General features: G+C 39.0%; 1 protein-coding gene across 4 annotated transcripts in view; it reads left to right on the top strand.

The window, feature by feature from the left end:
* The window catches only part of NRP1 (neuropilin 1), a 113,663-nt gene that overhangs the window by 69,721 nt on the left and 29,365 nt on the right, over positions 1 to 14,577 (top strand). For all 4 annotated transcript variants that reach the window (XM_074867543.1, XM_074867553.1, XM_074867533.1 and 1 more), the window contains exons 8-9: positions 10,015 to 10,170; positions 12,975 to 13,119. In XM_074867543.1, coding sequence (XP_074723644.1) covers positions 10,015 to 10,170; positions 12,975 to 13,119 — 301 coding nt within the window. The remainder of the gene's footprint in view (positions 1 to 10,014; positions 10,171 to 12,974; positions 13,120 to 14,577) is intronic.

Genomic DNA, 14,577 nt, shown 5'->3' with positions numbered 1-14,577 from the left:
GCTTGCAGACCCCATGGGGGCTGAGGCAGCCTTGCCCACCCAGCTACCAGGCACTGCAGCACATCTGCTCCACCACAGCTGGGACTTTCTGCAGATATGAAAGAAGGTATCTCAGAAGGAGATTTTTCTGAGTCCAGCAGAAATAAATTAATCTGCAAGACTAGGCAGGTGTCAAACTGCAGGTGAGGTAGAGCTCAAGGCTAGAAGTTAAGTGACTAAGGGTAGTGGCTAGAAACACAGCGTTGGGTAGGAACGCACAGCTGAGGCATGTTATAATAAGCGGAGTTGTTACTGAGCTAAAGGTCTCTGTTCTCATGGGGCCAGCCCTTGGTTGGAGATGATAGGTGTGCTGCTGAGTGCTTTGCAGAGACGATTGTGCATTTTTATTCACTCTTTCCACACCTGCACAGTAGTATAAAGCTGAAGAGTTCACGAGTCCTGTGGGTCCTTCCCCATTCCAGCATCCGTGCTCCAGATTTTCTGTTGCTGAGCTATTATTTGCCTCCCCTGTCCTTGTGTCATCCTGATTTTTTTTTTAATTCTGTTCTGCCCATTACGTGACATTTTCACAGCAGTAGCAAAATAGGTAAAGTGGAAGGATAAATGAGATTTCTTCCAAGTGGTAAATACCTGCCCTTCAGAAAGCAATTTTTCTTCTTCTCACAAAAAAAGAAAACAAGGAAAGAAAAAAAAAACGGTATATTTCAACAAGGAAATACTTCCATTTTTGCTTTACATCTAATGTTTTCATTCAAGATTTTAAAAAGACATCAGAGTAAACTCCATAGCTGTCTGGTAAATAAAACCTACTAGCAGAGAAAGCACAGTTGACCAAACATTAAGCTGAGGTTCGGTTCCTCTGTTTTCAGGAACAACTGGCTTCTCATCAGAGAAGCAATGTTTACACATAACTTCCACCAACCAGCTGTACCTATGTAGTCTGGTCTTTCTCTTCATTGCAGCCTCCTGTGTTGAACACTTTGGGCCAAACTCATTTGTGGTGTTGATCCTCTGAAGCTGCTGAAAAGATTGATTTGTCCTATCACTTATAAAACCAGGATGTATTTTAACTGGCTATATTTAGGTTATAGATTATTGTACTATAGACTAAGGTGTCTTTCAGCCTTAACAGAGACAGGATCAGGCTCTTCCATTGTAAATTGTATTAAATTCAAGCTATGGGCTGACAGGCTGACATAGCACAGAATAATTTTTAAATGCTCTTATCAGGCCATAAAAATTAACTGTCTGTAGGAGTGTTCCCCCCTTTCATGATATGCTTAAATAAGAAAATACATCCTGTGTTTATTTTAAAAAGCCACAGCACTTAAAAATCAATAGCTTTGCTCTTTACATAGCTGAAGATAGAGCAACTTTTAGGGAAGCAGGGTGGGGGTAAACAAACCAGGCACCATTAACTGGCCAAAGAAACCCTGGAAATGAAATCCCATGGCCAGAGTTTGAGCGGTCTTTGTTGAGAGAAGAACAGAGCTGGGGGCAGCCAGTCTCCCTGGTTTGCTTTAGCACCGGGGGAAGTTGTCTCGGTAGTCACTGGCCTGCACTATCCCTTCTGCTGTCCCACTTCCTCCTCCAGCACGGGACAAGAGCACCGTTCTCAACAGCAGGTCTTCCAAATCACAGCCTCAGAATTATTTAATCTATACATGTGTATAAAATCTATACATGTGTAAAAACTCAGAGCTATGAGGGACATACCAAGGAAAAAGCAAAATGACCTTTGCATGTATAGTCTTTGTCTCTCTTTTTCCACCATACATTTACAGTACCCTCACCACACCACCTAACTGCAGCTACCCGACATTTTTCTAGAAGGTAGCAGAAACTCATATTTTAAAAAAGCAGTGACTTGCTTGGTGACCCAGTAGTAAATTAAAATCATCATACACAATGTGTATGAAATAGAAAATCGAATTTTGGTGCAACAAAACTGACAGTTCCATTTAACAGAGAATAAATGAATGCAGAATTCTGTGGTTGACTGACTGATTTAAAGAGACTGTGCCGATTTTCCAAGATGAGAAAGCTGATCACAAGAAAATACATATATTTCTATGTGACACAGGTTATACACCTATTCCAATTGCCAGTGAAATTAGGCTTAAAAAGTATTAAATCTTAGACACTGGCACTTTTTCCTCATTTTGTTGCTATTTTTAACAGAAAATCCAAAGCCTGAACTTTCAAAAATATCTAAGAGTACCATATTCCAGTGATTTCAGTGGAACTTGCGCTGAACACAGTGTTTGCACAGTCAGATCTATCTACACCATCAAGGTGTGCCGTCTGAGACAGCAGAGGTTTAATTCTGCATAGTATATCATCCCCTCACCAGCTTCCTACTCAATTAGCATAGGTATGCTACGAAACAGGAAGAAACAGAGGTTATTTCTGTGTTTACACATGTGTAATATTGTACTTACATTCAAAATACCAAAATGTATTAGAAATCAAGCCCTTCTGCCTGTACCCTCTGATTTTAACAGGACAGCAGCTGGCAAAAAAAAAAAAAAAAAAAAAAAAAAGCTACAGAAGAACTTATTAGGCACAATTCAATGTTTTCCACCCAAAGCCCCATTTTTCACATGTGAAGCACTCTGATAGAGAAGCTTTAGATTACTTGTTTGTCATTTGTGCATTAGTTGCTCAGTACATTTAGGGGGAAAAAAGTCCTACAATTATGTCCTTCTCTCAGAAAAGAGTGGTTCTGCAAGTATTGCTATAGAGTTTCCCTTTTCTATAGTTTCTAACACAAACTGGGGAAGGTTACATTCAAACTGCACTAAATAGTTGTCTTCATTCCAGATCAGAGGATTAAGCTCAGGTTTAAAATTAAATGTAAATTACAAATAAGTATTCAGAAAACGTTAATTAAAAGTATTACGTTCCTGACTCATTTATTGCTCAGCAAGGGTTCCTAAGTATCTTAGCTGGAGAAAGGGGCCATTCACATTCCTCCTTTTTTGACCAAGTCATTGTACATGTCTTAGGTTATCCATTTGCAAGTTAATGTAGTGCCAAAGCAAAGGTTTTAATTTTAAAGAAGTAATATTTCACAGCAAGATATGCTCCTGCAAGATGTAAAACAATCTTTTTCTAAAGCACTGGGAGTTAATCAGCCTTTCTCTTCATTGCTAGAGAGAGGGTTCGAATGGCATAAGATGCTGATTACTTAGACCCAGAGTCTATAGAAATCCCAATACGATTACATTTTCCTCCCTTTGTTATCAGAGTTTATTGTATCTTGATGTTCAGGTTTTAAGTAGTTTTCAAGTAAAAAAATAAATTAAGAAGGTATTTTCTGAGTCTTCTGAATAACGGTCGTGTTACATCAGAGCACCACATGAATGCATAAGGTGGAGCTTGCAAATGAATGGTAGAAGGATCGTTCCCTATCACTGCATGTGCACTGGATGCATTTCATACAATACAGTGAGCCCATTTCAGGAGAGCATTGCAATGCCCTTGCTTTTAAACCAAACTCCTTCAAAGTCTCACATTTAAAATATCACACAGAGTTAATGTGTACCAGTGGCCCTGCTTCTCCCGGCCCACTCGCAGCATTTCTCTTTCACATTTGATCTTTATAGTTTCCATACTGGAGCGATTTGGTTTGCTGAATTCTGGAAATGTCTCAAGTTGAAATGCTAGTGTATTAACCTGCTGTACTGAGTCTCTTTTGTTTCTCTTTACCAGAGTGCTGCTTGCCAATTTTTACAACTACAGCAGATTTTACTATTCAAACAGAACCAGATGGAACACCAGTTCAAAGAACATGTCAGAATTAAATATTTCTTTTTTAATTAGTTGCTTCTGATTTATGCAAAAAAAAATTAACATAAGAGTGGGAGAATGTGCCATGAATCCAGATGCAACACAGCCCACACAAGCATTATCTTTCCTCTGTCAGAGACACAGAGGCCCTTTCTTTCATTTTTTCTTGTCTTTTCTCCTTTTTGTTTCTTGATTTCATTTTTCTTACACTTTCTGCATCTTTTCCTTCCTGAACCAGCCCCATAATGATGACTGAGGTTCTCTTCTGTTCATCAGTCATACTTTTTCATCATTATCTTAAATTTTCTCTTGTAGAAACTGGCTGATCTTCTTCTAAAAAAAATTGCTGTACTCAATACTTCAATCCCAGCACCAGTATCTGAATGCGATAACAACCTTCAAGCCTATTCCTTGTTTTCAGTGGGGGGAATCTTTACACTTATGGTTTTTCTGCTGCAGAAAAGGATTTGGGCAGAAGGTGAAGATTGTGAGGAATATCTCAACTGCTAAAGAAAGTTCATTTCCTTTTTGCTGCCAAGCATTCCTATTTCTTTGGCATGAATGTTTGCTCATCTTCTCTTTCATGCTTCCCCATTTTTGCCAAGTCACATAAGCATCAGTTCAGTAAAGCATACTGACTGAGGACAGTTGTTAGGCACAGACTAGAAGTTGAGCGTGTGATTAGCTGCTTTCTCTTCTGGGACTTTAAGGATGTTGCTGTCAAGGTCAATGAGAAAGACTTCAGTGACTCAGGAGAGATCTTACTAACAGCAATATTTTCTCGTCACTTTCTTTATGGAGCTGCCACAAATATCACTGAGAATTTTGCACAAAGATCTGAAATGGATTACAGCCTGAACTATTTTCACTTAAACCCAGGATGAATATTTACACTCTGTCATTAATCAAGGAGTTGTGCTCTTGTAATGACTACTCATTTCAAGGATGAAGACTTTTGGAAGTAATTTTACAACCAAATTAATTAGACTATTTTCAGAATTTCTACTAGAACCTGTGCCATTTTACTTAGCATTATAAGCTTCTTTACTTAAAGCTCAATAAATAAATGAATTAAATGATAGTTGTATATACATCATGGGAGAGAATGATTGGACAAATCAACAGCAACACCTAATAAAAAAGATCAACTCTTGCTTAATTAAATATTTGACAGAAGAACAGTGAAGCGTCACAACAGTTAATCTGACTCAGAGCACTGTATGCTATCTAGGGAAATGACACAGTTCTCTAAAAATATTTACTTTGGTATGTTGTGTCAAGTGATGGATTATACAGCTTTTCAAGCCACAAGAGATGCCCACAACAAAAAGCTTCCTGTTGTTAATCAAACTCCAGCACTTTATCCTTTATTTTCTCAGGCTGTTGAACAGACCTACAGTAGGAGTGTTAAAAGCTGGTAAAACTGCTCCCTCGCTACAGTTCCCTCAATGACTGTATTTTATTTAGCAAGATAGATTTTCATTCTGAAAATAAGGTCTTCCATACTATGACATGGTTATGTATGATGACAGGAAGCAGCGATATTAATTTCAAGTCGTGTATGTTGTGTGTTGTTCTTTATCCAGCAGTTTGCTAAGATTTGCTACATGATGCATTGTGCAGAGCTAAATGTTATTCTTTTTCCTTCTCCTTAACTGGTCTCTAATAAAATGTGTATGCTATCCCTTGCATATCTATGTCTTGAAAATGTGTCACCCACCCACATTTTTTGGAGACAGTAAGACAGCAATAAAAATATTTTTCCTGGATGCTAAAAGATATTTCAGAATAAATAGAGAGGAAATAATTCATGTGTAGAAACAGCTAGTATCTTGTAATATGCTCTTGCAGAAAAGAAATTGATTTTTTCTCTCCTGAAAAAAAATACACACTTGAGATATTCCTCATTTCTTGTAAGTTAGGGGCCCATTCCTATAGGCAAGTCTGTTCCCAGTCTTGTACTTACGAGTAAAGGTGGTCACATTGCAGCACAGGCAATTATCAAAGGCTGTGTTTTTGGAAAAGGCCCTAAGGCATCATTTTCCAGGAGAGAGATGCTTTTAAATCTGAATGAAAGTGAACAAAATTTCAAAAAAAAGAACTAGCAACATACTACTGTTAGTCAAAGCTGAAACTCTGGTCATGGAAATGAAATGTCAAGATTTCAGTTTTGGAGACAGCTGCCTATCTCAGATCACAGACATATAGCATGCAGTAACTTAGAAAATCGCTTGCATCCTCTAAAATAAATACCAGATGTTTGTTTATCATACGCACAGAAAGTTAAATGTCAAATAATTGCAGGGAAATGCATTTGATGTTCATCTTCAAAAGTACTGTATTTCATCACCACCTCTCTCCACGGTTCATTTTAACATGAAACACAAGTTCTTGAAACAAAAAGGACAAGAAGGCCAAAACAGAAAGATAGTTGTTAAAGATTTGTATTACTGTCTCAGCTGGAGGAGACTGGATCTGAGACAAATGGGTTACCTCTGGTCATGTTAACACTTGGAGACCTCTGTGGCGAGGACATACTAAATTGACTGGAAATTACATAGACAGTTGGACCCTATAAGCATAAGCCTTTAAAAAGCATAAGAATTCCTATCAGTTAGGTGACACAGCTGTACTAAGGCTACTGTCATCTGCAATGATTCCTCTGGATAACGTGGTACAGAAGGGCTGTGTCTTACCACAGCTACATTTTGGTACCTTCAGGTTCCAATTGTTAATAGCAGTTGATATGGTTGAACTTCAACTCTGAGCAGTCCCTGTGACATTTAGAATGTGTATTTTATGCACAATTTTGCATTTTACAGAAAGCAAAGTTTCAAAAGACATCAGAAAGGCAACAAAATACACCACAAAGTGATTAATGAATGTGAGCTTAACAGCCCCTTAAGATGTGTCAATGTGTCATGAAGTTCCCAAGGTAGTCTTCTACATGATTTATTTCTATCACCTTACTTAGAGAAGAAGATTGGTACTTTTAGAGCTTGATTTACAAACATACTTAGGCACCACAGAGGGGTGCTCAGTGTTGCAATTCTGTTTGTATGCACCTGGAGAGGAGGAGTTGCTCTCTGGACAGAGACCACTGCAGAAGACTGTCAAAGGGAGGAAAATGCCTTAAGATCTACCTCTGTCCTGGACCCCTGCACTGACACAGAGTTAGTACTAAAAACTCCAACCCTTCTGCTTCCCTGATGCTTAGCTCCACCTTTCTTATTTGCACTGCTTCTTTCTCACAAAGCACTGATGGAGAAAGGTTGTTCTTTTTTCTCTATCAGCTTGTGGGCAAACACCGCCTCACATGTGGCAGGTCTGGGGTTACAGCTTGCTTTTGCAAGGTGTTTAAAGCTGTGGCACACAGCTGAACACTCGAGCCATCAGCCTCCAGGCACTCCAGGAGAGGACTGCCATTGACGCACTTCCAGTTTTCAAGAAGCACGTAAAGATTTGCTGATCCAGAGAGAGCACATCTATTTGAAGAAATGTTCTCCCTAACAACAAGAGATGCCTCCCTCCTCCTGTACTGTATTACACAGCTACTGGAGCCAGGAACACTAATGAGGTTGCCTCTTCCCTACCTATAGGTAATAAATTAGAGGTCTTCTCAGAGTCTCTCTCTCTTTCCCAGTGAGCTGTTAACTACTGGCAGGAAAATTTCTGCCTGCCTTTTCAATTCTGCCAGGTTTTAGGCATGAAGGTAGATGTCTATATCATCTGTGTGTTTAGGACTTAGTTCTGGGCAGTGGATAGATGCTGTAGGATATTCAGCACCCCAGAAGTTAAGGGGGGGTATTGAATACTAGCATTTGGGACCAAGCAAAATTGGGGGGCCTGAAGTTCTTTGATGGGACAAGCCCGAGTCACCTGAATGGTCAGTGACTGATAGCTGTAATTGTTAGCTATTAACTAATCAAACCTTCCCCTAAGCCCCTAATATTAAATTTTAAGTTGGCTTCAAATACCTAGAACTCTTGTAATAGGCCACTGCTTGACTATATTCACAATGAAGTACTTACTGTATATTAAAAAGACCCTACTAGAATCATTTCAAATCAGCTGGAATGGTACAGGCTTGGGACCCTAATCATTTCAAAACTGAAGAGCTGTTTCAAATTGTAAGAGAAGCAGATCATTTAAATAACTTAGCTCTGCACTCCCTCAGACTTCCAGATTTTCAAGAGCACTTCAGCCTGGAAGTGAATGTAGTATTGGACATAACTCAGTGCAGCACACTTTACAATCAGCAGAGTACAGTTTGGAGAGCATTTGAAGTTAAGCTGAGATTGTTCAGCGCAATGATGCCCAGATTCCCCCATTAACTTTCAGATTGCAACAATCTAACATCTGAGACTCTCCAGTTACTTTAAATCACTTGATTGTTTTTGTAAGGTGGTGCTGGGTTGTTGGGGTTTTTTTTTTAAGACTGAATTTTTTTATCACGACAAAAAAAATGTTGCAGTATTTCACCCCTAAAGACAGGGGCTAAAATGCTACGTATAGACTTTACCAGCCTGAAAAACTGGGGCAGGGGCTTTGCCCTGAAAGCTAGTTCTATCTGTCACACACAAGGCGGCTATTCTTGTGTTGGAAGACTTCAAAATGCCTTGCATATGACATGGGCATTGAGAGAGCAGCCAGTCTGTCCTCAATGGCACTTCCTTCAGCCTTTTGAGAGAGAATGCGGAGCATGTTGATTTAACTGCTCCAGCGCCTTTGGATATATGACATACATACAGGAAAAAGGATGCCTGTGGGACACAAGGGACGTATATTCTGCATCCTGCGTACTTTGGAAATAATGAAAAAGTCTGAGACATTCATGGGGCATTCACTTGAGAAGGGTTAATTCAACCTATTATTATCCTACTAAAGTCTGGACAACTGAAGTTTAGGGGAATAAATTACTCTGATTAATACTTTGTGAATAGTGTCATTTTATATTGAAATTAAATGGTTTGCTTTAGGAAACAAAGAGAAGGTTCTAGCTGCAGAGAAAGAGGCTGATGAATTTGATTTTAATTGGTTTCTTGTTATGGCCATAAGGAAATGGCAGGTGTTTCAAAGCTGTGATCACCAACCTGGCTGTGAGAAATTTCTGTGCCTAGTTTCAGCCATTTGGCAGCTGGACTTGTGCAGCGGGACAAAGGGTTTTTTTGCCAGCAGAACTGACTTGAGTAGCCACGCTCCTGCACCCCACATTATCCTCCCAAATATGCCTATACATCTTCTGTGATGTCACATGATGAACTAGATGAAGAAACAGATCTGGATGACAAATAACTGGGAAGGGAAGGTTAACCTAATCACTTGTCCATTTGGTTGCAGTGTAATTTCATGAGAGAAGGCGAATGAGTGGAGAGAAGGCCTCTAACACGCATTCATGTGCACACCATAGCGTTCATTTCTCCAGCAAGTTCAAAACACCATTATTTTCTAATTATTGAAGTTCACTACATTTGACAGTTGGAACAGAGCTATTGCACTTGTGCTAATGTTTCTTTCTGTTTTCTTCAAATACATCATAGGGTACAAGAAACTCATTTGCCTTTTTCCCAAAAAAATCACACAGTGATTTGTAATTATCTTGTGACTAGCTAATACACCATGGGATTCTTTTCTCCTCTTCTCTTTGCAAGTGATGAGCTCCTGGGTTTTAGCAGAATTCTTGTTATCATTCCCTAAGTGCACGACTTTGATATTGTATGTGAAATTTCATCCCATTTCTAATACTGCAGTCCTCAGGGTCATTCAGTTCGCACTGCATGACTCTCCTCTGTATTGACAATGCCTTGCAGCTTTGTGTCCTTAGCGAATTTCATTAGCATGTGTGCAAGGTAAGTAATGAAAGTATTAAGTAAGATTGTTCACCTGACTGGTCCTTGAGGAACTTCTCTAGTAACTTCTCCGCAGTCTGGTGGTTCCCACTCACACTGATGGAGTCTCTGGCTTCTCCCCCACAGAGGAAAGATAATTCTCTGACATGTGAATTGCCCTCCTGGCTAATTAGACAAATGTTCCTATCTCCTGTGATGACAATGTTTACAAAAGAGGACGTTATGGTTATGTTATTATCAACAATATGTTGCAATTTCCTTTATATAAAACACTTATCTTTGTAAAACATAGGGGAGTGGAGGGACTCACTTTTGTAGTGTTGTTGTGCTCTGAACTGATTGTCCTCATGTCCTAATTCATTCATTACCACAGGTAGATCTAGGTCTTCTCCGCTTTGTTTCTGGCATTGGGACCCAAGGAGCCATCTCAAAAGAAACAAAGAAAGAATATTATCTGAAAACATACCGCGTAGATGTCAGCTCCAACGGAGAGGACTGGATTACACTGAAGGAGGGAAACAAGCCTGCTGTAAGTCTTTTCCCTTTTATTTCTCTTTGGCCAAAAAATAGGTTGTTGAACTATTTAGTTAGTATCAGTTGTTAAAAAAAAGAGGAATAAGGTATCACAGGTTTAATCAGGTTGATCAGGGTTAACAACATCCCAAATCCAAGATTGTTTATCCAAAGCCTAGAGCAGCTTAAAAGGGTGCAAGGTGCCGCCCTGTCTGTTGTACCTACCGTAATTTGTGTGGTTGCTGCTGTTTCCCAGTTTGCCAGAGATTTTCTATGTGACCTTGAGAAAAACATTATGGGAAACATTTTAAAAAATATGTAGATGTCTTATCTGCAGTGAAGCTCTGGATATGCAGTGTGTCAGCGCCTCAGTTCCCCCTGCGTAGCCATGCTGTCTTGTAGGAGTGCTAGCAAGTCATTAGTAGTTTGTTAGGCTTCCAAGCATCTCAATGATGGGGGTCATGCAGACAGATAATTAGGCACATCTTTCCATCCTTGTAGATTTTTATCACCTTTCCATTTATCAGTGGATTTGCTCTCTGTGACCTCCCAAGGAAACAGCTTTAGACACTTGTAAGAAAAATCTTCATTATCCGCTACCATGAGCATAAAGCTCGTTACTGAGAAGTCAGTTCTGCTCCAACTCTCACATGAATAGTCCCAATGAGGCTGTGCCTCCCTTCCCACCTTGCTCAGAATGTGCCCAGGAGCAGCATCCCCAGAGGCTCCCAGGGGCTGATGCAACTGGAAAGGTTTTGTGGTACCTCCCTTCAAAATAGCTTTTTTGTGACCCTTCTGTGAAGACCCAGAAGAGCTGTGTAATATTAAACTCTATCAGTGTAACCATATCTAGCTCTAAATATTTGGTTACTGCTTTGTCCTTGATTCATCTGTATGTGCTCTCTGCCAAGTCCACCACATTTATCTAATCAAAATGGTAGCAGTGTTTAACACATACATCTTTCTTCTTTGAAGCACTTTGTAAAACAATAAAAAATGGATCTTGAAAGCTTCTCTTTGACAGGTATTATCCTCATTTTACAGAGAAGGAACTTTAGAAGGTCAAATGCCACAATGTGGGCACTGTATAATGATGTATAAAGTACAATAACCGGCTTGCTCAAAGTCACAAGAGGACCCAACGCTGTGGCTGGTATGAGACACGGGGTTTCCTGGCTCTGGTTCCTGCAATCTGAACAAATGCCTCTTTCAAAATCAGACCATGGCTGATTTTCATTACCAGCTTCTATTTGTAAACTTTCCAAGAGTGTATTTTACATGAGTTTCTCTTGTACATGCTGTCCTTAATTAGTGAGAACACTTCCTAAACCTGTGTTATTTGTTCAAAGGGTTCGTAAAAAAATCAGCTTTCTAAAATGTCAATATTTTGTTGTTGATCGGGACAAGAAAAAACTATGCACCAGTCTCCCTCTGACATCTTAATTCAAATGAAAAGTTAAGGAGACTTGGCTACTGAAGGAACAACGAAAGCAGGCAGCCACAGATCTCTTCAAGGCATCCTCACACAAGCATTGCACTAACCACATATAAGGAACTGTGTACTTCTGCAAAAAGACTCATTTTCTCTATCAGATGCAGACCTTGAGAAAACTACAGTAGGTCCTCCCAGACAAAAAAAAAAAAGTTGCTGAAAAGAATGTAGCTCTGTTTAAAATCTCTTCTTGATATGAAACTCCTACATTAAATTACTTGAGATATAACTGAGCCTGATGAGTTGACAGCTGTGCGCTGCTGGCCTCTGCTCCAAATTACTGCAGTTATTGCAAGTAACAAACAGGAAAGTAGACAGTGTGTGTAAGAAATGGGAGAATCTTCCATAAAAGGAGAGGGGTTTGTATCCATGAAAAACAACAGGAAAGTGGTCCTCTCTACGTGAGAAAGAAGCAGGAAGCTGAATCACCTTCTTTGGACTAGAACATTGCAAAGTTTCAGCTCTGCTAGGAAGGAGTGCATCTGCAGGATCCTCAACATGAAAGCACAGCACAATCCTGTCCCTTCTTGTGGAAGTCTCATTGTTCATCTAATTTGACTGTTAGCCTCAGGGGACACAGAGAAAATCTTCGAGCCTGCTATATAGATTTTAAATAGACTTCCATCTCTGTATGCAAGGAGAAAGAAAGTCTGAGTACTTGATAAAAAGGATTTAAAAATGGAAGGTTAACAAAGCAAGGTTTGCACGATACACTCTGCAAAAAGCAAAATAATATATGCTTTTATCCTAACTCCATATAGGACTTTTATGTGGTCTAATTGAAATCCAAACCTTTAATTTGGGCCTGAGGTTCTGTGGCTTTTTGCATCATTCTATGAGCGTACAAGGAATAAAACTGTCCTAATGGGGCATTGAGGGATTCTTCCAGGACATGGCAGTCCTTGGATGACAAAGACCAGTGTATGTCATTCCTGCATACAGATCTGGGCATTAGGAACACCTCAAAATAGGCAGGGAGTGGCAGACCCTTGTTGCACTCAGGTGGTCTGCTCTCAAGATGGCCCTGAGCTCTCCTGGTCTGCTCTGCAGCGTTATGGTGTTTTATGGGACTCTGCAGGTGACAAGTGTTTTTTAGTATCATTGAACACCTTACATCTTCTTTTTTCCTCCCCAAGGAAAGCTTATCTGTCTGCAACAATTGTGTTAAGAGTTTAATGAAATAGTTCCACATGCAAGTCTTTTGTCTCATACCCCTCTTCAAACAACCCTGGTTAGACCTTGTATCATAACCATCTGTAAAACACAGAATTCTAAACACCATTTAAGAGAAAACCTAATAAATATATACTTTTTCTTTCCACACAAAGGTGTTTCAAGGGAATAGCAATCCCACTGAGGTTGTTTACAGACCTTTTGCCAAACCAGTTTTAACACGGTTTGTGCGAATTAGACCTGTGTCTTGGGAAAATGGAGTATCACTGAGATTTGAAGTTTATGGCTGCAAGATAACAGGTAGGTCTTGGGAACGCTTTTAAAACCAAGGGAATTTATTATGCCTATGCGGTGGGGTTATCAGTGAAATGCATCTTCACTATTTCCACTGTGGCCTGAATGTAGAACTGTAAAAAAAAAGCATAGAGAAAATAAAACACGACAACACAAACATTGTGTTATCTGAATGTTGTTCTGGCATTATCTTTTAGATGTTCAGCTTTAAGTGAAAAAAAAAAAAGTTTTAATTACTATTCTTGCAATTGTTTTACAGCTCCATGCAAAATACCTGAGATACACAGAAATTTTGCAAATTGCCATCTTGTTTTTCCTTCCTAACCCTCCAGTCCCTCTCTCTCATGCCTGCTATTTGTAGGTAGTTCGCAGCAGGTTTCCCAAGGAACAAACATACATAACTAGGTTTAAAAGCATTGCAAGGTACACTTAGATCTGAGGCCTATTAAAGCAACTAGACATACATAGTCAGGTTCCTGCTAGTGATCAGTATTGGAATGTAGCTCCTTTATATCACACAGTCAACTACCAAAATAACTGTCCAAAGTGATTTCTGAAGTAACGCAAAAGGCATTCATTATCATCAAAATACTGTTCAGAAAAAAAAAAGGCACAAGCAGACATTTTTTTAGAAGTCTTTTTTTTCTAGTTTTAGGATTTCTATAACTCCTACAAAATGGAGGCGTTTTTATATGTAAAGTAAAAATACAAAAGTTATAGATTAAATAAAATACTAATGATTTGATATTTTTTACAAAGCTGATTTTTCTAAAAAATACCTAGCGTCATTTTATAGCACTTAATACATTTTATTGGCACTACTTTTTCATAGTTCTAGGGATATTTTTTTCCCCCTTAAGGTGTTTCTTGACTCTTGAAAATGTTCCTGAGGACTGGTTTCCATACAGCAGGAAAATAAGATTACTCATTACTCTGTTATAGAATTCCAGATCATTCTATGAAATTTTTTCAGATTAGATGAAGGTAATATCAGCTGAACTGCTGTTACATTCTATATTGGAAATCTTCATTCTTTGTTAGCAGCTTTTCCTACTTCTAATTTGTATTTATCTGGGACCATAAAAGAAGCAACTATTTATCTTCTGTGTCATTTGAAAATACCTGAGAGTTCCAAGAAATACAATAGGAAAATCTCAAGTAAGGCAATAAATTTTGTTTTACAGAATATATAAAAGATTTCCATTTCCAGTGTCACCAAAATTAACTAATCTGCAACCAGGTTTTGGCTGATTTTGGAGGTTTTCTCTAGGGAAATATTCACAAACTCAGATGTGACCCTGCACTCTGTGCCTTAACAAGAAGAATAGAAAACAAGAATAGCATAGGATTTTCTGATCCTTTTGGTTCCCATCAGGCCAGAAATACTTGTGGTATTTTGGTACTTCCTGCCAAAACTAGGATGTGCAAGTTTGAACAAATGAAAATTATATACAAATCCAAAGG

This window comes from Strix uralensis, chromosome 1 (assembly GCF_047716275.1).
Source record: "Strix uralensis isolate ZFMK-TIS-50842 chromosome 1, bStrUra1, whole genome shotgun sequence".
NCBI lineage: Eukaryota > Metazoa > Chordata > Aves > Strigiformes > Strigidae > Strix > Strix uralensis.
Note: the sequence above shows the minus strand (reverse complement) of the source record. Positions and strands in the feature narration are given on the sequence as shown.